The following is a 24,252-nucleotide window of genomic DNA, read 5'->3' on the forward strand; positions in this document are numbered from 1 at the left end:
GAAGTCTAGATTCAGATCTGCCTTCTTTCTAGAAGCCCCTGTTCAAGCCCTTAGTTCTAGAGCATATAAAGAAACCTGTAGAAAAAAGATTTTGATTTTGGTGTGACTTGAAGACTCTTTTATAGTCTTCTTGTTATCAGGTATGAGAAATTTTTACTTCTTCCTGTTAGAAACGTTCCTGTGATGGGCTAAATTCTTTGAAGTCTCTGACTCTTATCTGCAGTTTCCTCTGCCTGGACTGCAGCTCTCTCCTCTGGTCACATCTATAATACCTGGCCCAAACATTCAGTTGGGAGCTTGCTAAACAGGCCTGGGCTAAAATCTATCTCTGCTGCTACACAGCTGTGTGACCTTAGAAGTGTTACCTAATTTTTCTTATCCTCAATTTATGCATCTGTAAAATAGAGGTAATATTACTGACTTCCTAGATTGTCCAGGGATTAAATGGATAATAGATGAAAAGAGACCACATAAATGGTAAACACACAGGATTCTCTCCCTTCTTCTCCTTTCTTATGACGTTTTGTGCACTCCTGGGTTACAATACTTACACTAAACTGTGCCATTTGGACATTCACCTATTTTTAAAATATCGCGTAGACAGCCCCTTCTCTGCTGTGTGGCCCATTGCTTTCTTGCAATGTAAAAAAATACATAAAATACAATATTGAAAAGGAAAGCTAAAATCATGTTTTCCAAGCACATTAAAAAATTATTAAATAATGTTAAATTACTCCATCATTTGCAAGTAGTCTTATATTTGACTCTCTTCACTAGAGGAAACCTTGCTAAAAGTTTTGTTATATCATTCTATTTTATTTGCAACTTATTTTTTTTCCTTAACAATGTACCCTGAATATCTTTACAGGTGAGTTCATAAAAATCTACATCATTCTTTTAAAGGGCTACCACGTATTCCATAGCTTTCTTTAACCAGGGCTTTTCTGATGGACAGCATTTGTTTCGAATTCTTGTGATGGGCACTCCCATACATAGACATGGCACACACATATGCCATCATTTCTGAAGGGGAGATTTCTAGAAATGAGACTCTTCTATCACAGACTATAAACATCCACAGTGTTGTCAGAAACTACCCTTTCAAAATATTGTGTTGATTTTCACCCGTCCAAACAGTACCTCTTTCGCCCACATCCTTTCCAACACTGGAAGCCATCTATCTAAAATTCTGGACAACTGTGTAAGTTCAAATGGTAAGTCAACTAGTGAACAGATTGTCCATTTGTATCCCTCCTTCTGTCGAGTGCCGGGTTATTTAATTTGCCCACTTTTCTATTGGTTCTCTTTTCTTTTACATTTGTATGATAGAGATATTAATCCTTTGTTTGTGTGTTGTAAAATTGATTTTTCTTCCAAGCAGTCATTTATCTTGTAATGATTTGTTTACTACTCTGCACTCTTGGAAGGCAGGGGCCGTGTCTTATTCAGGCTCCAGTAACTGAGACAGTAGCTGGCTTATTGCAGGCTCTCAGCAATGTCTGTTGGATTAATGAGTAAATCTATACATGGATGGCAGACAAATCAAGGGAACTTCAGTGTGCATTAGCAAAAACACTGAGTTAGGGGATTTTAAAATAAAACGTGTATTCTGGAAAATGTCAATTGTGTCTATCCATTTTCTCAAAGTTTCATCTTAAGTTCAGCTTATTGTAGCAGAAACCACTGCAGATCTTGGGTTTTGCTTTTCAATTTCTGAGTATTATGAGACCCTCAAAACGAACATGAAACAAATATTACGTGACAAAACCCATAAGCATAAGTGGCAAATAAAAAACTAGAAAAATATGTATCTACCTTGAATAAGAACTAAGTCAAGAGAAATAGGCTAGTGAATAATTACATCAGAAGAGGAGTCATATGGATGGTTAAAATTAAAATGATATCAAGAAATCATGAACCACTTTTTTAATGGCTTCATCATGGTAGGTTTATATTGTGGAAAAAACTCTGGATTCCTGATTTAAAACTTGTCAGGCAAGTGATAAAAGTTAAGTCTCTTCACCTCAAGTTCATCATCTGTAAACAAGGGAAAATTATCTGCCCCGACTACTTCAACAACCTGTGTATCCTTTCATCCATTTACTCATTAATTCCTTCAACATTTTTTGGCAGACAACTTATAGTGAAGATCGACTTAATTAATTTATTCATTTATTTTTGAGACGGAGTCTCACTCTGTAGCCCAAGCTGGAGTGCAATGGAGCAATCTCAGCTCACTGCAACCTCTGCCTCCCGGGCTCAAGAGATTCTCATGCCTCAGCCTCCTGAGTAGCTGGGACTATAGGCACGCACCACCACGCTCAGCTAATTTTTTTGTATTTTAGTAGAGACAGGGTTTCACCATGTTGCCCAGGGTGGTCTTGAACTCTTGAGCTCAGGTGATCTGACCGCCTTGGCCTTCCAAAGTGCTGGGATTACAGGTGTAAACCACAGCACCCATCAGAAGACTGATGTAATTTAGCTAAGTATGCATGGAAAAGGGACTTGTAAACTATAAAAAATATGCTACAACCAGAATATGAAGGATATCCTTAAAATTATTTAGCTTATAAAGTCAGAGTAGAAAATACCTCTATGGTACCCCAAGAATGTAGTGAATGGATACAGTGATATAGCTTTTGGAACATAAATAAAAACACCTTATTTAAAACACAGCAGAGGTCACAGTAAGACAAACAAGTAGAATACACTTTTTATTATATTGAAGTATTTGCAGCAAATCTATACATTGAAAACATGTATGTACACACATTTATATACTATATATAATATATACAATATTTGCAATATAGGCAAATATATAGATAGCATCTGTGTGACAGGGAATCAGCTGACAAAGGATGGCCTGACGTACTAGAAAGTGGCTGTTCTTGCTCGAATGTTTGAAGGATGAGTGTTAATGAGTAGAATCGAATGACACGATGACGAGCATAAAAGCTACTGGATAGTAAGAGTTACACAACAGCCTCTTTAATGTGTCGCATCTCAAAACCTTTGCAAAAATCACAGTTTTTGTTTCCAGGATAGGAGATGCGCCTAAATGTTTTCTGAATCACAGTGACTTAGAGGAAGGATTGAAGTGTTGTCTCAAAATTGGCTTTTCTGACCTCTGCTTCTTCTCAGTTGGCATCGTGCAGATATTTACTAGAGAGCTGTGTAATTTGCCATGATTGGCAGGGAAGCCACTCACTGAAGGGAATTCCCCTTTATCTGCCAGAGCCCAGGGTCTTTTCCAGGGCAGGGCAAGGCAAAGAAATTCCAACTGGGATCTGTGACAGAATTATTGAGCAATTCAAATTATTTGGTATATATCTAGTCCCATCCCACATGTATGACGAATAACACATGCACTATTCAGGAAAGTAAAAGTAAAGAGAAGAGATCAAGCTCTAAAAAAGAACAAACACCGGCGAACTTCAATCTGAGTGAGGATATTGTCAGAGATTTGCTTGTTTCACAAAGCCTTCCCTCAGATCTCTTTACAAACAGAAATCTTGCTGGAGGGAGAGGAATGCTTGTGCCTTCACACACTCCATGGTTTAAAGCTCCAGTGAATTAAGCTCTTGATTGCTGCCACAAAAGGGAGAAATAGAAGTCACTCTGTGGGTGAGAGAGCTTCCCAAGATAGAATAATGCAGCTGGTGGGAGTGGGGAGAATCTCAGAAAGACCACATTGAGGACCACTTGAAAAATCCATGCTATTTTCCCATTCTCACCTAGTATTTAAAACATCTGGTAAAGTTTTGCCTAGGAATTATCCCACGGGACCCTTTTTTTAAAAAATTAATAAGATTTGTAATGATCATATTATGTTGCAAAGACAGTAACACTACAGTTTTTTAAACTCTAGAGGTTTGTTTTCTTAGGCAGGCTAAACAGGCTCTTTGTAATCCTGTTTAGATTATTGGTTTATTTAGCAAATCCTTTCCCCTTTAAATAGTGGCAAGTTAAAAGTCCAATGCCTTGATCAAAAATGGCCAATTAGTGGATAGAGATTGAGCCAATTTTACTCTGTTACTTTGCCTCAAATTAAAACCGGCTCTTACAAGAACCTTATTGGATTCCAAAGAAAAATATTTTTCTTTTCCTTTTTTTTGGAGATGGAGTCTCGCTCTGTTACCCAGGCTGGAGTGCAGTGGCACGATCTCAGCTCACCCCAACCTCCTCCTCCCATGTTCAAGCGATTCTCCTGCCTCAGCCTCCTGAGTAGCTGGGATTACAGGCACTCACCATCATGCCCGGCTAATTTTTGTATTTTTAGTAGAGACAGGGTTTCACCACGTTGGCCAGGCCGGTCTCAAACTCCTGACCTCAAGTGATCTGCCCGCCTCGGCCTCCCAAAGTGCTGTGATTACAGGCATGAGCCACCACACCCGGCCCCAAAGAAAAATATTTCTTGCTAAAAATAATCTGCCCTTAATTTTTTTTTTAGGAAACTATAGATTACATTACAGAAAGTTATGTAAAAAAAAAAAAAAAAAAAGATTTGAAAGGGTAAATGTTGAAGTTTAGCTATTCCAGTCGATTTAAGAACATGGAATTGAACTATTTCACTGTGATCGTCATAGTGTTGTGAATATCACAGTCACTAAATGAAGCATAAAGTTAAGTCAAGAAGTGCAGTCATTTTATGGGTCAGATGAGAGAGGCAGAGGTGTTGACTGTTATTTCAAATGTTGGCTTAAATCCCTTAAGAAGGGAACCTGTTTTCTACAACATCACTGTGAATAATTTGGGCCACTGATTTATCTTCTTATTCAAAATAAAAAGTCTATGGTTCTCAAGGTTACCTAAAACCGTAAGAATAGGCAAGCTAGAAGGAGCTCCTTCTTGGACTGACTTCTGAATGCAGAACATCATCGCTGTATTTCATGTTCCCCTCCATAAAACTTAAAACAGCACTCACGGCCCCAGAATCTCAGGAAAGCATACTTATGCGCCCACAGGCTCCGCTGAGTTAGTGAACTGTGTCCTAGTTGGCCCCTGTATTGTCAGCTTCATGTTCTAACTGATGGTTTAGGGGATCTGCTGGAAACTGTTGTTGATTCTGGTTACTTAGTTGTTTTTGTGTGAGCACCCTTTGGTTTACAAAGCTAACAAAAAGAGAAGTGACATCTTTTCACACACACACACACACCCCCCCCAAAATTATGGCAATTAAAACACTGTTAAGAACAAAGGGCACAAGATTCCACTAATCAACCTTGCATATTCATTACTTTTTTCTTTATATTTAATGCAAAGATATGAAACCTTAGTGTACAAAACCAAACATTAATGAAAATGTCTAACAAAAAAAGTAGGTTAATGTAACAATACTTAGAGATAAACTAAATGCCAGCAAACATTTCAGAAAGCTCCACTGTGGCATACAGGTTATTTGGACGTGATAGTTTCTTCTGCATAAAAAACAATCCCCTTGTGATTTCAACAAATTTCTATTTTTGTGGTTATGTTTGAACCTTATGAAAAAATCCCAGTTGAGTCTGGATTTTTTTAAAACACAGGTTTCATTGTTTTTTCTTCTAAAACGACTCTCCTCATTAAAGTGAAAAGATGCAGCTGTTTTCAGACACTGTTTGCTGCTATTTCATTCAGAAACTATCCTAACTGCTGGTGGAAAGATGGTTTCCATGTGAGACAATGGGAACCAGGAACATTTCCTAATCTCCTGTAAGATCACATTTGTAAACTACTCTTCACATCACCCCATGCAAAAGTTAAAAAGTTTAGAATGATTGAAGCTGGGGCATAGATTATTACAATAACATTTAATAGCAGCTTAGCCTACCTTTAAAGAATATTATTCTAGGAGGATGTGCATTTTACAGCAATTACACACAAGAAATGAAGACACACAGATGAAGCGGTGTAGTTATTTCAAACACAGCTTGTCTCTGTGAAAAACTCCTTGCTCTTGGCCTCTTCCACTTTTCAATAAAATAGGAATTTAAAGAGTGACCTTGCAGGGGAGAAGTCAGGAACAAATTTGATAACATGGACTCAAACCTCAAAGATGTTCTTGTTGTAGTGACAGTCTGCAGATTCTTTCCATAACCAAATACCTTCCAAGTTACAAGTATTTCACAGACAGAGGAAAGGGCTCTTTTCCCTATGTATAATTTAACCTCTTATCTGCTTTGAAAATTACCTAGAAGATCGGATGAAATTTTTTGTGAAACACTACCAGAAATAGTGATCCTCTGCTGCCCAGTAATGAATTAAAAATAAAAAAGAAATAAAAAATCTTAAAACTTTCTAGCCCCAGCAAATACTTTTTTAAAAAAAGAAATCCATTTGTGAAAAACATAGTCAATTCAAAGGCCCAAATCTGGAGATGAAATAAATGTGAAAAGGGTTCACTGCTGCATTCAAGGTTCAGGGTAATTAATCAGAGATGGGGGATGGGGAATGGGGGACGGGGGAGGCCCCTCCAGCCCCGTGGAGCCAGAGCAGGCACAGTGCACGGTAACCATGCCTCCCTGATGGAACCCAGAGAGAAGACTTAGGATGTTCCCCCTCCTCCCTCTAGTCTTCATTTTCAAATCAAATGACACTTAGCTTACCTGAAAGTCTTCCAGGTTAGATCATACATAAAGAAATTGGTGTTTTTTTTTTATTGCCTTTAAATTCAATCCGTGTGGGTGGCCGAAAAAAGTGCTTTTGGGCTACTAAATTTTCACATAACTTTATGGTTACACATTTCAGAGGGAAAACAAAGACTCTAGTGTTGGGTATCGTGAGTCGTGTTTTCAAGTGCTCCTTCTCCTCCATATGTCCCCTTATTTATCTAACAGAATTAAGTGCGATGGGAATGGACATAAGCTCCTGAATGTCAGTGTTAAAAAAACTAACTGGTTTGGAGAGGCAGCTTAGCAACAGAACATGTGAGAGACCTAGAGGGTTTAGTTCCCTGTACGCTGCCTGAGAGTTGGCTATAATACTTGAGCAAAAGTTATTTCCGTCTCTATGTGAACTAGCGGGAGTGCCATCCAGACTCCTGGGGGCTGGTCCTCCTCCTTGCAGTGTAATCAGAGTCTGTTTGTGTACTTCAGCTACACAGTGTGTAGATGCTCAATCCGTGTTCACGGGATGAACTCAGTGAACTGCGAATGTTAGCAGGAGGGATGTTTGCTTTCACTTCAGAGAACAGAATGAGGACAAACTGGTAGAAAAACTATAGGACAACAGATTCCGGTTCAACCAAGGTAGACGTGTAGTGAGCTACTGGTCACCGAAGCGTTCAAGCAAAAGCTGGAAAGTTGCTTAACAAATATGTGGTTTAGTGGATGTGGGTTGGAGTCAATGACCCATAAGATCCCTTCCTGCTTCTGACAGCATTTTTTTCAGGCCCTGGAATAACATGCAGATCTAATTTGGAAAACTGTTCTTAGAAAATAACCAATATAACGTTTGGAGGGAACATTGTATTTACAAATATTTCCACTGTTTTCTTCGGAGGACCAAATTGGAGGTAGAACTCCAAAGGGAAGCAGAATGCAGAAGAACACTTCCAGGATGGGGCTGGAATGCACAAAGGATCAGATGACACCCTATGATGAGGACTATCATCTGAAGTGTTATCCAGAAAGCATGCTCCAACAGCTCAATTACTGTCAACTGATCTAACATGAGATACACAAGTGTATTTAAGATGCTGCCTGAAGGCTTAGCATTTCCAGGTGTTAGCTGCACAAGAAAATAATCCTTATGTGTCTTGAGACACTTTTTAACAAAGGAGAAAGAAGCCTTCTAAACATGGCCCCTTAGGGGCAGAGTTGGAAGCAAAACTTCATCCAAGTTCCTTTGCTCTGAATGCTCACCTGACCTGGATCTGTCTCGGGCATCATGCAATGTATACTGTGAAGTGCAGCACTATTTTGTGTGATCACATCTCTTCATTCATGCCCTTCCTTCTGTGCCTTTAACATAATTGTGGCCTGACACAGATGATGATCATGGCTCCTGGGTTAAGAGCTCAAATAACTGAACAACTGTACATCTTGGCTAAAGCGGAAAAGACACTGGTGTGGATATAAGTGTGTTCTTGGCTTCGTGTAAAGTCTACTAAAGCAGACATGTGGGAAGCATTATTAAGGTGCTTGGCAATTGATTTTTTACATGAGGACTCACCAAAAATCTAAGTTTTAATTTAGTTCTTGGATCCCAACTGAAGTGGCTCTATTAAAATTAGAGCAATTCCTAGTATTTATGTTGAGCAATCAAAAGTCCTGATTACTGCCCACGAAATACACTAGAATGAGGATACCAGGTGAATATGATGGCCCGGGAGAATGGAAACTTTAAACTTCAAATCTCCGATTCACTGCAGTGGGAGGGTAGACAGACAGACAATTATTTTTCAAGCTGGGCATAAATGTAAAAAACTATACTTTTTGAAAATATAAAATCCAACAATCATCCAATCCAATAACCTAATGCACTCAGCAGACTTGTAAGTTTATTGTTCCTACAGAATATAAAAATATTCTATAATTGCTAATGTGAAACATGCTTGTTGCTGTATTTTTGGGCTTCTTTTCTAAGCTTCTGGATTTTACTTCCATGTTAAAAGAATAATTGAGGCACTGGTTCTGAATTGAATGCTGTATTTATTATAGTGTTTTTATTAACAAACTTTCACCAGAAAGTTCTGAGTGTGTTAATACAGCAGGCACATTGGCTTCCATGTTTGGCATTTGACAGTCCACAGAACTGCACTTCACTCTCACAATTCTGCCATAACTTTGTGAATTATTTGGGCAAGACCTACAACCAGCCTCCCCCATTAAATGATTAAATAGGACTTGTGGTTCATTCTGATTGAAATGTTCTGAGTTCACACTTGCATCTGTCTGTGACAAGCTCAGCTCCACTTTCCCTCCTGCCTTGTTTTCAGTCCCTCCACTGCTCTCCATATTGCTCATGTCTCTACTTTTACAGAGTTCCCTTTGTTTATTCTCAGGGTCGCAACACGTTTTGAGTAATGATCCAGTGCTTCTGCAGACAAATGACGATGGCTCTGCCATCTTTGGAAGATGCTCTTCTATGCTCCTCTGAAGACTGTGTACATTGGTCTTGCCAATTTTTTCTTGGGCCTCAATGTGCTGCACTTGGTGGAGGAAAAAATTCCTAGGCAGAGAATTCTGCATTCCAGCTGGCTTTACTCTGCCCTGCAGGCAGGGACAGTGGTGGATGTGCGTGATGGGGTGCACAAAGCCCTCGGCGGCTTGGTGTGTGGCCTTCAGAGGTGCCACGCCGTTTTGGATCTGGACAAAGCTGCTAGCGATAGGAGCGCACTGGTGGCACAAGCAGTCCCCCATCTGTTGGCAAGAGTGCGGGCCATATTTCAAGCGTTTGTAGGCATTTGGGCAGCTACATCTCTGATTCAGAGAGAAGAAGTGACACATGGTGTGCTGTTCAAGAGAGGGCTGTAACAAGGCAGAGCCAGTGTCATTTTTAGTGCTTTTGCTGAGTTCACTGTTGTAAGCTGCATGCACAGGCATCCCTAAATTCTTTGCTTGGCTGTTGAAAAATTCAGAGCAGATGTGGGTCTCTTCATAAGTGGTCTTCTCAGAGGCAGTGCAGCTGTGGGAAGCCAGAGGTTCTAATTCATAAAACTCATGCTCCAGTTCAGATTTTGGGCCCCTGGGATCTAAATGATAAGCATTTATGGTATGTGTTTTGCTTTGTCCCTTGTCACTAGGACTTGTAGACAAGGCATGGGAAAAGGCACTGCACTGTAGTTTTTTAGGTAAAGGAATCTGACCACAGGTACCCTGTGGTCCAAGGCACCGGCACATGCACTGGAAAAAGAAGGTGGCGAAAGCCCAACTGATACACATGATGAGCATCATGAAGGTGCCCAGCTGGGTGTAAGCTAGAACTGTGGAGGGCATCATCATGGCCCCTGCCACGAAGGTGGTCAGGGCAGCCATGGCAATCGCAGAGCCCATGCGACTCAGAGAGAAGATCACTTTGCCTTCTCGGTCGGGATCTGGAGCCAAGCGGTAGGCAACCCCATAATGGACGGCAAAGTCTACAGACAAGCCGACGGCAACCGAAATGGTGACAGATTCCAACACATTTAGCTCCCAACCCAGCAGGACAAGAGAACCAACAGTGACAAATATCGTTCCAGCAATTGAAATGATGGCATAAAGGCTTATGATGATGTTCCAAGTTGTCAGCAGCATCACGCTAAATGCAACAGCAACTGACAGCCCCATGGCAATGAGGGTGCCATCGGAGAGGCTATCCTGGAGGTCATAGAACTCCAGATTGCTGACAAACCAACCATTGCTGAGGCCTTCAGGGGCCGAACTCAGCTCATTGGATATCCACGAGTCCACCTCTTTATAAAATTGATGCATCTTTTCATAAGCCAGTGTGAAAAGGTAGGTACTCTGGAACTCTAACACCACTGCCCTGATAGTATCATTGATATCAAACCTCGGCCCTGGGGTTTTGCTATCCAAATGGTACCCTGTACTCCTTTCCAGCTCCATGATAGCTCTCTTGATGCACAGTTCAAAAATCTCTTGCTTGTAGGGGAAGCTCCAGTGGCTGCAGCATGGGTACAGGGCAGGCTCATCACAGTCCTGGTTTTCCATCCACTGTTTGAACGTCTCAATGAAGCAGCTGGTGAAGTCCTGTTCATCAGTCTGGTAAAAGAATGTTTGGTTTCTCAGTTTTTGACAGAAGTGCAAAATCCAGGCCTGGGAAGCTGGGCTGGCGATGTTAAAACTGCTATCTAATGTCAACTTCCCTTTACTCTTGGGATTTAGTGGATTGCCGTTGTCCTCTGGGGACACGCCCCAGATTACTGTGATGGGCATGTGGAGCTCCTCGCCATGGTGAACACGTTCAAACATGAAAAGCTTTTTGTATTCAGCATCATAACGCTCAAAAGGATGAGACGACCTGAACACCTGGAACTCGGATAACTCCAGTGAGGGCAGTTTCATCTTTGGATTTATACATACAATGTAGGCCCCACCTACAGTTAAGGCAAGGAACCAAAACAGCCAAAGGTAGCGAAACTTAATGACAATGCATGGCAATACTTTTTCAAAAAAAATTCGAGATGCTTCTGAAATGGCAAAGAGTAATTTGTGGCACTTCTGGCAAGCCACTGTCCAGCAGCTTTTGTTATCATATATTTGCTGCTGGGGCTTTTTGAAGCAAGTGAATATATTAAGAAGATACCGCTCATGCAGCACAACAACTGCTGGAAGCCACGTGACCATCAAAACGTAATTCACCAATATAGCTGTCCCTGCATAAACCCCGAAGCATCGGATTGCTGTAATGTTGCTAACATAGTTAGCATAAAAGGCAGCAGCAGTGGTAAAACTGGTGACGAACATGGAGAGGGCAGCGTGCTGCAAGGTGATGCTTACTGTTTCTGAGGTTTCGGCATGAGGCTTATCAAATTTTGTGTAGTTCCAAACATCACACAGGACAAAAGCATCATCTGCTCCAATTCCAACCAAAATAATGAGGGCAGTGAGGTTCATAAAAGGAAAAAATTCGAAGTGAAATACTACACGATAGAGAAAATAGGAAACAATCAAAGAACTGATTATTGCAAACATTGTCATCAGAGTGATAAACATGGACTTGGTGTAGACACACATGACTAAAAGGACAATCACAATGGCTATGGCAGGATACACAGTATCCATTAGAAGATAATCCTGAAACAAACTGTGTTTGATACCAAACTCAATCCCGGTGATGGTAGTCACGCCGTCAGAAGAGTTCCAGTTTTCAAAGTTGTCCAAGTAAATGTTCATCATGCTCTCCCCTTTCTCTGTGGGAGAGAAGAGCATGCTGTATTTTAAAGCTGGCGTGGCATAGTCAGCCGTCTTTGGGGTCATAAAGTCTTTGTCCACCAAGTAATGGAGGATCTGGTACACGGCATTGTACTTGGTACATTTGCGTGGCACATTGGTGCACTTGAGCTGGTCCTTTCTCCTGGCTGCCATGTCCCAGCAGTCTGGCCCCAGAGTGCCATTTTGGTAGTGTTTGGCACAAGTCCGAAGCAGCTTCAAGGTATGAGAAACGTCTCGCTCGACTATTTTCTGACAGGATGATCTATTGTTCAGAATGGCGATGTAGTTTCCCAGTGTCCAGCTGGGGCAGCAGGAGGCAGCAGTGGTCCTCTGGCAGAGATCACCAAACTGGGGATGAGATCTGATCTGCAGAGATAGAGACAAGCAGAAGGACTACAGTTTAAATTGGTTCACAATTGTTCACAACTGGAAAGGTCTGCACTAAGGTGACCTCGAGGGACAGGGAAAGTTACAAAAGCTAAACAATTATCCTCTTAAATTAGGAATCAGTTTGAATACAGGGTGAAATGCCCCCTAAATGGCCTCATGTTACAGGAAGCCCTTTAGGTTCTTTATTCTGAATTAAAAACTACTGTTTGGGGATGACATGCAAGTGTGAAACAACTTCAACCAATGCTAGTTTTGTTTACAAAAGGAGATCAAATTAACACCTACTTAGTCAACAAGCCTTTTCAAAGCCACTTTAAAAAGCAATAAAGTGGACAGGTTGTGAAGCTTATGTATGTACATGCATAGGATTAAGAAAACCATACACTTGATATATGAAACAAATTTGTGGTTTTGCCTAAAATTCTGGTTATCAGCATGAAATTGTTGGTGACTAAAGTACTATATTTCAATCAACACAGTTAGAAGCAAAGATGATATTCCCTAGAGAACTGCTTTGGTCTGAATGTTTGTGCTCCTCCCAAATTCAAGTTGAAACCTAATCCCCAGTGTGTTAGTGTTAGGGGGTGTGACTTTTTGGCAGGTGACTAAATCACAAGGGAGGAGCCCTCGTGAATGGGAGTAGTGCTTTTGTAAGAGGTCATGAGGACCCATAGAACGCCTCATCTATGAGGAACAGGTCCTCACCAGACTGAATCTGCTAATTCCGTGATCTTGAACTTCTCAGCCTCTAGAACTAAAAGAATTAAATTTTTGTTGTTTATAAATTACCCAGTCCGAGGTATTTTGTCATAGAAGCCCAAACGATTAAGACAAAGACCGTTTGGTGAATCAAAAAGTGACCCCAGTAATATCAAAAGTGCTGATGTCAAGAAGCATAAAGGTTTGGAATAAAATTGTTTCCTGAAGTATGAGTAGAAAAGGGCAATGTTTCTGGATTAAAATATGATTGATATCTGATTTTTAAATTGGTATATACAATAAAATAAATGCCTAAGTAAGAATTTAATTATTTCTTCCATAAAGTTTATTCAAATTGGCAAAAATCCTTTTTTTGAAAACTTTGTCTTCTGGTAAATGAGGGCCTGCTGCATATTAGCAAGTATGATAATTCTGGATTTGGTGTGGACAGTATTTCATTTAAAACACTATTCCTGAAGAAGGCTTTCCATCTTATGGCTACTGTTATAAAAAATTGAAAAATTGTTCCATCACTGGTTTGCTAGATTAAAGTCTGTACCATTCCATCCTGTAAATTAGATGAGTAGCCCCTCTTCTCTGAGGTGAGAATAAGAAATATTCCTCTTCTCCTGAGCCTGACCAGAGACTTCTCTTTAGGAGGACCAGAACTAAAGATGACCTGGTCCTATCAGTTTCCCTCATCTCTATTTACCAAAGGCTGTTCCAGGGTAGAAACTCCAAAGTTCAAAGAGGAAGTGAATTTTTTTTTTCTAGTAAGATTAAAAACACTCTTTACCTTGATTAAACTAGGCTTTATCAATCATGTATTGAAATGTCTTCTCAAAGTAGAGCAGAAGCCGGCATGAATCACCACTTCAGAACTTGGACTTACCCAAGAACCAAGTTACCTATGATCCCTGAACTCTGTTTATCAGGATACTTTCCTGGGACGAATCCTGTGGGGGTGGGGTATAGATGAAACAGGACTGGCCACGTGTTGAGACTGTGGAAACTGGGTGTCCTATTTCGACAGTCCATTATACTATTTCTCTACTTTTGTATATGCTGGAGAATTTCCATAATAAAAAGTTGTTTGTTTTTCTAAAGATACGCTATTGAGGGTAAAGAAAAATGAACCCAAAGGGTTTTTGTTCAAATGTACTAAAATAATATTTACTTTAACAAAGCCTTCATTTTAAAGCTCATTTTTGAGGAGCAATCATAAACATTCCATAAACTAGGATAATTCATACTTGACTGTTTCCAGATAAAAACATTCACATATGCTAACTTAGGGAAAACTGAACCACCCAACAACAGGAAACCCTGGAATGGCATCTCACTGGTTTTCATGGCAGATTACCAGTTTTACTTTACAAAGATGTAACATACAAACCACTAGGGTCAGCTTGATGAACTGAATGAAAGGTAATGCAACCCCAATGTCTGACAGTTTTCAGATGGAAGAAAATGAACTGTATCCATTATGAAAATCCATTATCAGCTAGAAGGAAAATATCTGTAGTTGCTGAAATAACCAAATGCCAAAGATAAAGGACATGGAGTTGCCAACTAAAACTGGGAGAGAAAGCATAGAATTCTGTCCTTGAATAACCTTTTCAAATAATAGCATATTTTTAGATGTGTATAGTTGACCAAAGATTAAGAAGTTAGACATTATAAACACAGACTAAATACTATATTGATGGCTGCTATTAAAAACAAGTGCTAGTAAGTCACTGGGGAGCCAATCCTCCAATTCAAAGATGGTACTGATCGATGGTCAACCTTTGGGAAACCAGTTTTCAAGAACTCATACGGGGTAAGAAATAAGGACAGAGAAAAGACATCATGACTGGTTTTCTCTGCCCTGAGTTGGATGCCAACACCCTGAATTTAAAGGAAGGGAGTTCGAGGAATTCTCTGTACTTTTAGGGAGTAAGGACATGTGTTCTTGATCTATTCATCCATTCAAAAGCAAATTTACTGAGCATCTACACAAGATGAATAAGGCACAGTTGTCCTTCCTCCAAATTGTTCACAGTGTGGCAGGGAAATCAGACACAAACATAAATAACTGTAATTCAAAGTGAGAAGTATGGTATTATATGTAAGGGCTTATGGTGACCTACAGAGAAAGTACCAAAGTCTGTAAGTATGATGTGACAATGGCACTAACTTAGTCATGTGTAACTGAGATACAGAAACACAGAAGCATGTATTATATTATGGGGCTTAAAGAGACTGGAAAACAGGTATGTCTTCACACAGAACACAGATATGTTTTTGCCATATTTTTGGAAGAGGGATTCATAGGAATAATTCCAAATTCTTTGAAGTTTATAAAAATAAAAATGGAGTTAGTGGAAGCAACTTCTTATAACTCTCATGAGGAATATAGCCCTTCTAATTCTAGTTATTCACAAAATGGATGTTTAGGGGAATCGTTGTGCTTATGTGGTTGTAACATGTCTTTGCACACTTCCCTAGTTAGATAGTGGCAGGGGTGGAGTTGACTTAAAATAGAGGGTAAAGGAAGAGAAGAGAGAAAAAGACGAAACCAGCAGAGTTTTAAATGATACCTTAACTTTTAAAACTATTGGCTAAGTTGAAGATATTTTAAGAAGCTGAGAAAAGAACAAAAGGGAGGAAAATTAAGCCCTTAATACCAGGTTCAATTGACTGCTGGACCCTCCTCCTCGCATAACCAAGCTCCCTATGTATTAAACGTTTAAGGGGAGCCTAGGGAGAAAAGAAAAAGCAAGGGCTCTGTAGCCCTCTTTAAAACAAGAATAGGAAAACATGTTTCTGGGATCTTCTAAGTTTCAGGGGTTTTCCAGCTGTCCACAAAAGTCACCCTAGTAAACAGTCTCTGACACCAAATTTCAAATCCCTTTACAAGCTGAGTCCTCAGAGCTCCAACTTCTACATTGTACAAAGTCTATGGAACAAGTAAATGGTTTCCAGCAGAGTCAAGATTAGAGAGACTCACTTCTGGTTACTAACGACACCAGTGTGTCCCTTAGGATGTGAAAGGGCAGAAAGAGGCAATGAAGAAGAGTAGGAGAATCAACTGAAGCTCCTTTTGAAAGTGTATAACAATACAAGCATTTCTGTTAAGAGGTAGACAACAGGGTCAGAAACAGAAGTACTTCACTTTGGAAACCAATGCTGTCTGAATTATGAGTATAAATGGTATGTAATTTAAGCAAAACCTAGAGTTTGAACTAAATGTGCTGTAAACACAGGCAGGTGATAATTGAAACATCTGGTCTCACTGAGATATTATACTAATTACCAGACGTCTTCTGGAGTCAACCCACCAACAATTAAGGTCTTCTGCTTGCTATTGCTTGGTTGTGCCCCATTTAACTTCATAGTTGTTAATAATCAAGTGCTTCCATATAACAACCAGGATTTGGGGGCTGGGGGAGAGGAACAACTGCCAAGTAGTCTTAGAACAACTCTGCTAGAAACACTGTAACAAATAAAAACCCTAACAGTGTCTTGAACTGGGAGACTAAAAAAAGGTACAGTAATAATCCTAAAGCCGAACTGTTAACCAATAGTTATTACTTAAGATATCAGATGAATATATTATCTCTATGAGAAAGGTTTATTATTTCAGGTTCATAGAGTTTGAGACTAGAATACAAAGGTGTTTATAATTGGTAAAAATAGTATTTAACAAGTTAAAATGATAACCATACTCTTTGAGGTAGACTTTTGGGGCTTTGATCACCTATTTATTCATTTGTTGGTATGGATCTATAATTGGCCATACCAACCATTCATTTTGACACGTGTCTTGAGTCTGTTTCTCAAATTCTCACAAGAGCACCACAATACTACTCTCTTCTTAATTAACTGCCAAAGCATATAGATAATGCTCTTAGTTGGTGACTTAGAAAATATGTACTAAAAACATGTAGTTGTACTGTTCTTGCCAGGGATTACAAACTTAAACTCACAGCTGTCCAATCCTTATCAACTCAGTAGAAAGACAGACTTAGATAAGCAGAGTACATCTATTCCTTTAGATGTCTAAATTATGCAAATGCAACAAGCTAAACCATTAGAAAGCCACATAGATCCCATTGCTTTGATCTCTTATAGAAATGCTTTTACTGTAATGTTTTCTTGCTACCAGCCTACCTGTGTTTTGCAAATCAGCTGAACTTTAATATTGTATCTCTTCTAAGCACACTGTTAAAAATTTTGTACACAGTGTCACACTTCTTTTATGAAGACTATGGGGGAACTGTCTCCTCCCGTATTAGCAGGAGGAAAAGCTGGGCTTCTAAAAAACAAATTTGTTACCCTATTTATATGACTTTTGTTACTGATTGTGAAATCCTTTTTGCTCTGGCTGCCGGGAGGTTACAGGTAAGTTTGCAGCTCCCATCAGCAAATGTACAAGATTGTGGGGTGTGCATTATTATAAATCTCATCCTTTGCTTTATTATTTTCCTCCCATTGTTTTCCCTTCATATAATTCATTCAACTTATTTATCCTATCCTTTGCATATGCTTTTCTGTAAACTACCTCAACATGATGATTTCTATCATCTATCTATCTATATAAATCATGTTGAGGTAGTTTACAAATATATATATATAGAGAGAGAGAGACAGAGAGAGAGACAGACAGAGAGAGAGAGAGACAGAGAGAGAGGAGAGATGAGAGACTATACTACTTTTATTTATGAAAGCCATCATGGCATACTATTGCTTACTGGCTTTTGAGTCTCAGAGTCTAACATGTACTCATGGAATAAATTGCTAGCTCTTTACGAAAAAAAAGGATACTTATTCCAGACCACAGTGACTTTTTAAGCTTCATTTGTGTGGGAAACAGCATATACAGGAAACAAAATGGGGGAGGTATCTTCCTCACTAGAAGCATAAAGCAGGGTGGGTAAAGGCAGATGCTGGAGTTCAACTTGGCTGGGTTCCAATCCTGGAAGTGCCCCTGACCACAGATGTGAACTTTCCTCAACTGAAAAATGGGCTATTTAGTATTTAATCCACAACACTGTCATTGGGATTAAATGAAATAATGTATTAAAGTATTTAGAACACTTCCTGGCACATGGTAAATACTCACTAAATATCAGCTATTAATTAACTGAGTGAATTCAATCACTTCAGAGTCTTCAGGAAAGGGAAGGTCTGAAGATCAACCAAAGGTAGAAGAATGAGGACAAGAAGGAATAGAAGTTAATGAACTGTACTCATCCAAGGTGTGATTATAAAGTAACCAGACTGGTTTAGCTTCTCTAAGCTTAATTTATCATCTGTGTAAAATGCATTGTAAATTCCAAGGTCACAGATCCATTGTGAGTGATGTACAAGTACCCAGCATAAAGTCTTGCACATAGTAAATATTGCTACACATTTACAACTTTAGAGTTAATTTTCTGTATAAGAAGTATCCTAATGCATGACAAAGAGAAATAGGTTCATAGCCTTCAAATAAGGAACTGATAGCTGTAGAAGAGAAGAAAACATCACAAATAAAAATTGATCACCAATTAAGAAACTTTGGTCTGTTTATAGATCGTTTGTGGCTTTGGTCTATGTGAAAGGAAGACAGCACTGACAGAAAATCCTGATAACTCAGTCGATTGGAAAGTCATTTTCAAAATGTACAAACAGCCTCTTAGAATGAAGGATGGGGTAAATCTGGGAGGTCTGGGACCAACTAACTAGGTTACCTGGTTAAGATACTTAGTTCTTAGAAGGTACTCATGTTAGTACAATGAGACCGCTGGTTTGGGTGATCTCTTCTTTCCTTTCTACTGCCTATTCATTAAGAAATTTCTCTGTTGGGGAGGAGCCAAGATGGCCGAATAGGAACAGCTCCGGTCTACAGCTCCCAGCGTGAGCGACGCAGAAGACGGGTGATTTCTGCATTTCCATCTGAGGTACCGTGTTCATCTCACTAGGGAGTGCCAGACAGTGGGCGCAGGTCAGTGGGTGAGCGCACCGTGCGCCAGCCGATGCAGGGGCGAGGCATTGCCTCACTCGGGAAGCGCAAGGGGTCAGGGAGTTCCCCTTCCAGGGGTGACAGACGGCACCTGGAAAATCGGGCCACTCCCACCCAAATACTGTGCTTTTCCGACGGACTTAGGAAACGGTGCCCCAGGAGAGTATAGCCCGCACCTGGCTCAGAGGGTCCTACGCCCACGGAGTCTCGCTGATTGCTAGCACAGCAGTCTGAGATCAAACAGCAAGTCGGCAGCGAGGCTGGGGGAGGGGCGCCCGCCATTGCCCAGGCTCGCTTAGGTAAACAAAGCAGCCTGGAAGCTTGAACTGGGTGGAGCCCACCACAGCTCAAGGAGGCCTGCCTGCCTCTATAGGCTCCACCTCTGGGGGCAGGACACGGACAAACAAAAAGACAGCAGTAACCTCTGCAGACTTAAATGTCCCTGTCTGACAGCCGTGAGGAGAGCAGTGGTTCTCCCAGCACGCAGCTGGAGATCTGAGAACGGGCTGACTGCCTCCTCAAGTGGGTCCCTGACCGCTGACCCCCGAGCAGCCTAACTGGGAGGCACCCCCCAGCAGGGGCAGACTGACACCTCACACGGCCGGCCAGGTACTCCAACAGACCTGCAGCTGAGGGTTCTGTCTGTTAGAAGGAAAACTAACAGAAAGGACATCCACACCAAAAACCCATCTGTACATCACCATCATCAAAGACCAAAAGTAGATAAAACCACAAAGATGGGGAAAAAACAGAGCAGAAAAACTGGAAACTCTAAAAACCAGAGTACCTCTCCTCCTCCAAAGGAACGCAGTTCCTCACCAGCAACGGAACAAAGCTGGACGGAGAATGACTTTGACGAGCTGAGAGAAGAAGGCTTCAGACGATCAAATTACTCCGAGCTACGGGAGGATATTCAAACCAAAGGCAAAGAAGTTGAAAACTTTGAAAAAAATTTAGAAGAATGTATAACTAGAATAACCAATACAGAGAAGTGCTTAAAGGAGCTGATGGAGCTGAAAACCAAGGCTCGAGAACTACGTGAAGAATGCAGAAGCCTCAGGAGCCGATGCGATCAAATGGAAGAAAGGGTATCAGCCCTGGAAGATGAAATGAATGAAATGAAGCGAGAAGGGAAGTTTAGAGAAAAAAGAATAAAAAGAAACGAGCAAAGCCTCCAAGAAATGTGGGACTATGTGAAAAGACCAAATCTACGTCTGATTGGTGTACCTGAAAGTGACGGGGAGAATGGAAACAAGTTGGAAAACACTCTACAGGATATTATCCAGGAGAACTTCCCCAATCTAGCAAGGCAGGCCAACATTCAGATTCAGGAAATACAGAGAACGCCACAAAGATACTCCTCGAGAAGAGCAACTCCAAGACACATAATTGTCAGATTCACCAAAGTTGAAATGAAGGAAAAAATGTTAAGGGCAGCCAGAGAGAAAGGTCGGGTTACCATCAAAGGGAAGCCCATCAGACTAACAGCGGATCTCTCGGCAGAAACCCTACAAGCCAGAAGAGAGTGGGGGCCAATATTCAACATTCTTAAAGAAAAGAATTTTCAACCCAGAATTTCATATCCTGCCAAACTAAGCTTCGTAAGTGAAGGAGAAATAAAATACTTTACAGACAAGCAAATGCTGAGAGATTTTGTCACCACCAGGCCTGCCCTAAAAGAGCTCCTGAAGGAAGTGCTAAACATGGAAAGGCACAACCGGTACCAGCCACTGCAAAATCATACCGAAATGTAAAGAACATCGAGACTAGGAAGAGACTGCATCAACTAACGAGCAAAATATCCAGCTAACATCATAATGACAGGATCAAATTCACACATAACAATATTAACTTTAAATGTAAATGGACTAAATGCTCCAATTAAAAGACACAGACTGGCAAACTGGATAAAGACTCAAGACCCATCAGTGTGCTGTATTCAGGAAACCCATCTCACGTGCAGAGACACACATAGGCTCAAAATAAAAGGATGGAGGAAGATCTACCAAGCAAATGGAAAACAAAAAAAGGCAGGGGTTGCAATCCTAGTCTCTGATAAAACAGACTTTAAACCAACAAAGATCAAAAGAGACAAAGAAGGCCATTACATAATGGTAAAGGGATTAATTCAACAAGAAGAGCTAACTATCCTAAATATATATGCACCCAATACAGGAGCACCCAGATTCATAAAGCAAGTCCTGAGTGACCTACAAAGAGACTTAGACTCCCACACATTAATAATGGGAGACTTTAACACCCCACTATCAACATTAGACAGATCAACGAGACAGAAAGTCAACAAGGATACCCAGGAATTGAACTCAGCTCTGCACCAAGCGGACCTAATAGACATCTACAGAACTCTCCACCCCAAATCAACAGAATATACATTTTTTTCAGCACCACACCACACCTATTCCAAAATTGACCATATACTTGGAAGTAAAGCTCTCCTCAATAAATGTAAAAGAACAGAAATTGTAACAAACTATCTCTCAGATCACAGTGCAATCAAGCTAGAACTCAGGATTAAGAATCTCACTCAAAACCGCTCAACTACGTGGAAACTGAACAACCTGCTCCTGAATGACTACTGGGTACATAACGAAATGAAGGCAGAAATAAAGATGTTCTTTGAAACCAACGAGAACCAAGACACAACATACCAGAATCTCTGGGATGCATTCAAAGCAGTGTGTAGAGGGAAATTTATAGCACTAAATGCCCACAAGAGAAAGCAGGAAAGATCCAAAATTGACACCCTAACATCACAATTAAAAGAACTAGAAAAGCAAGAGCAAACACATTCAAAAGCTAGCAGAAGGCAAGAAATAACTAAAATCAGAGCAGAACTGAAGGAAATAGAGACACAAAAAACCCTTCAAAAAATAAATGAATCCAGGAGCTGGTTTTTTGAAAGGATCAACAAAATTGATAGACCGCTAGCAAGATTAATAAAGAAAAAAAGAGAGAAGAATCAAATAGATGCAATAAAAAATGATAAAGGGGATATCACCACCGATCCCACAGAAATACAAACTACCATCAGAGAATATTACAAACACCTCTATGCAAATAAACTAGAAAATCTAGAAGAAATGGATAAATTCCTCAACACATACACCCTCCCAAGACTAAACCAGGAAGAAGTTGAATCTCTGAATAGACCAATAACAGGAGCTGAAATTGTGGCAATAATCAATAGCTTACCAACCAAAAAAAGTCCAGGTCCAGATGGATTCACAGCCGAATTCTACCAGAGGTACAAGGAGGAGCTGGTACCATTCCTTCTGAAACTATTCCAATCAATAGAAAAAGAGGGAATCCTCCCTAACTCATTTTATGAGGCCAGCATCATCCTGATACCAAAGCCTGGCAGAGACACAACAAAAAAAGAGAATTTTATACCAATATCCTTGATGAACATTGATGCAAAAATCCTCAATAAAATACTGGCAAACAGAATCCAGCAGCACATCAAAAAGCTTATCCACCATGATCAAGTGGGCTTCATCCCTGGGATGCAAGGCTGGTTCAATATACGCAAATCAATAAATGTAATCCAGCATATAAACAGAACCAAAGACAAAAACCACATGATTATCTCAATAGATGCAGAAAAGGCCTTTGACAAAATTCAACAACCCTTCATGCTAAAAACTCTCAATAAATTAGGAATTGATGGGACATATCTCAAAATAATAAGAGCTATTTATGACAAACCCACAGCCAATATCATACTGAATGGGCAAAAACTGGAAGCATTCCCTTTGAAAACTGGCACAAGACAGGGATGCCCTCTCTCACCACTTCTATTCAACATAGTGTTGGAAGTTCTGGCCAGGGCAATTAGGCAGGAGAAGGAAATCAAGGGTATTCAATTAGGAAAAGAGGAAGTCAAATTGTCCCTGTTTGCAGATGACATGATAGTATATCTAGAAAACCCCATTGTCTCAGCCCAAAATCTCCTTAAGCTGATAAGCAACTTCAGCAAAGTCTCAGGATACAAAATCAATGTGCAAAAATCACAAGCATTCTTATACATCAATAACAGACAAACAGAGGGCCAAATCATGAGTGAACTCCCATTCACAATTGCTTCAAAGAGAATAAAATACCTAGGAATCCAACTTACAAGGGATGTGAAAGACCTCTTCAAGGAGAACTACAAACCACTGCTCAAGGAAATAAAAGAGGATACAAACAAATGGAAGAACATTCCATGCTCATGGGTAGGAAGAATCAATATCATGAAAATGGCCATCCTTCCCAAGGTAATTTACAGATTCAATGCCATCCCCATCAAGCTACCAATGACTTTCTTCACAGAATTGGAAAAAACTACTTTAAAGTTCATATGGAACCAAAAAAGAGCCCGCATCGCCAAGTCAATCCTAAGCCAAAAGAACAAAGCTGGAGGCATCACACTACCTGACTTCAAACTATACTACAAGGCTACAGTAACCAAAACAGCATGGTACTGGTACCAAAACAGAGATATAGATCAATGGAACAGAACAGAGCCGTCAGAAATAATGCCACATATCTACAAGTATCTGATCTTTGACAAACCTGACAAAAACAAGAAATGGGGAAAGGATTCCCTATTTAATAAATGGTGCTGGGAAAACTGGCTAGCCATATGTAGAAAGCTGAAACTGGATCCCTTCCTTACACCTTATACAAAAATCAATTCAAGATGGATTAAAGACTTAAATGTTAGACCTAAAACCATAAAAACCCTAGAAGAAAACCTAGGCATTACCATTCAGGACATAGGCATGGGCAAGGACTTCATGTCTAAAACACCAAAAGCAATGGCAACAAAAGCCAAAATTGACAAATGGGATCTAATTAAACTCAAGAGCTTCTGCACAGCAAAAGAAACTACTATCAGAGTGAACAGGCAACCTACAAAATGGGAGAAAATTTTCGCAACCTACTCATCTGACAAAGGGCTAATATCCAGAATCTACAATGAACTCCAACAAATTTACAAGAAAAAAACAAACAACCCCATCAAAAAGTGGGCAAAGGACATGAACAGACACTTCTCAAAAGAAGACATTTATGCAGCCAAAAAACACATGAAAAAATGCTCACCATCACTGGCCATCAGAGAAATGCAAATCAAAACCACAATGAGATACCATCTCACACCAGTTAGAATGGCAATCATTAAAAAGTCAGGAAACAACAGGTGCTGGAGAGGATGTGGAGAAATAGGAACACTTTTACACTGTTGGTGGGACTGTAAACTAGTTCAACCATTGTGGAAGTCAGTGTGGCGATTCCTCAGGGATCTAGAACTAG

The 24,252-nt window shown here is 40.2% G+C and overlaps 1 protein-coding gene across 9 annotated transcripts in view; it reads right to left on the bottom strand.

Annotated features, from left to right (window-relative positions):
- Positions 1-8,613: 8,613 nt before the first annotated feature.
- The window catches only part of DISP1 (dispatched RND transporter family member 1), a 200,243-nt gene continuing 184,604 nt past the window's right edge, over positions 8,614-24,252 (bottom strand). For all 9 annotated transcript variants that reach the window (XM_054497542.2, XM_063671788.1, XM_054497533.2 and 6 more), the window contains one exon: positions 8,614-12,224. In XM_054497542.2, the coding sequence (XP_054353517.1) occupies positions 8,637-12,224 (3,588 nt within the window). In that variant the 3' untranslated portion in view covers positions 8,614-8,636. The remainder of the gene's footprint in view (positions 12,225-24,252) is intronic.

The sequence above is a fragment of the Pongo pygmaeus genome, chromosome 1 (assembly GCF_028885625.2).
Source record: "Pongo pygmaeus isolate AG05252 chromosome 1, NHGRI_mPonPyg2-v2.0_pri, whole genome shotgun sequence".
Classification (NCBI taxonomy): Eukaryota; Metazoa; Chordata; class Mammalia; order Primates; family Hominidae; genus Pongo; species Pongo pygmaeus.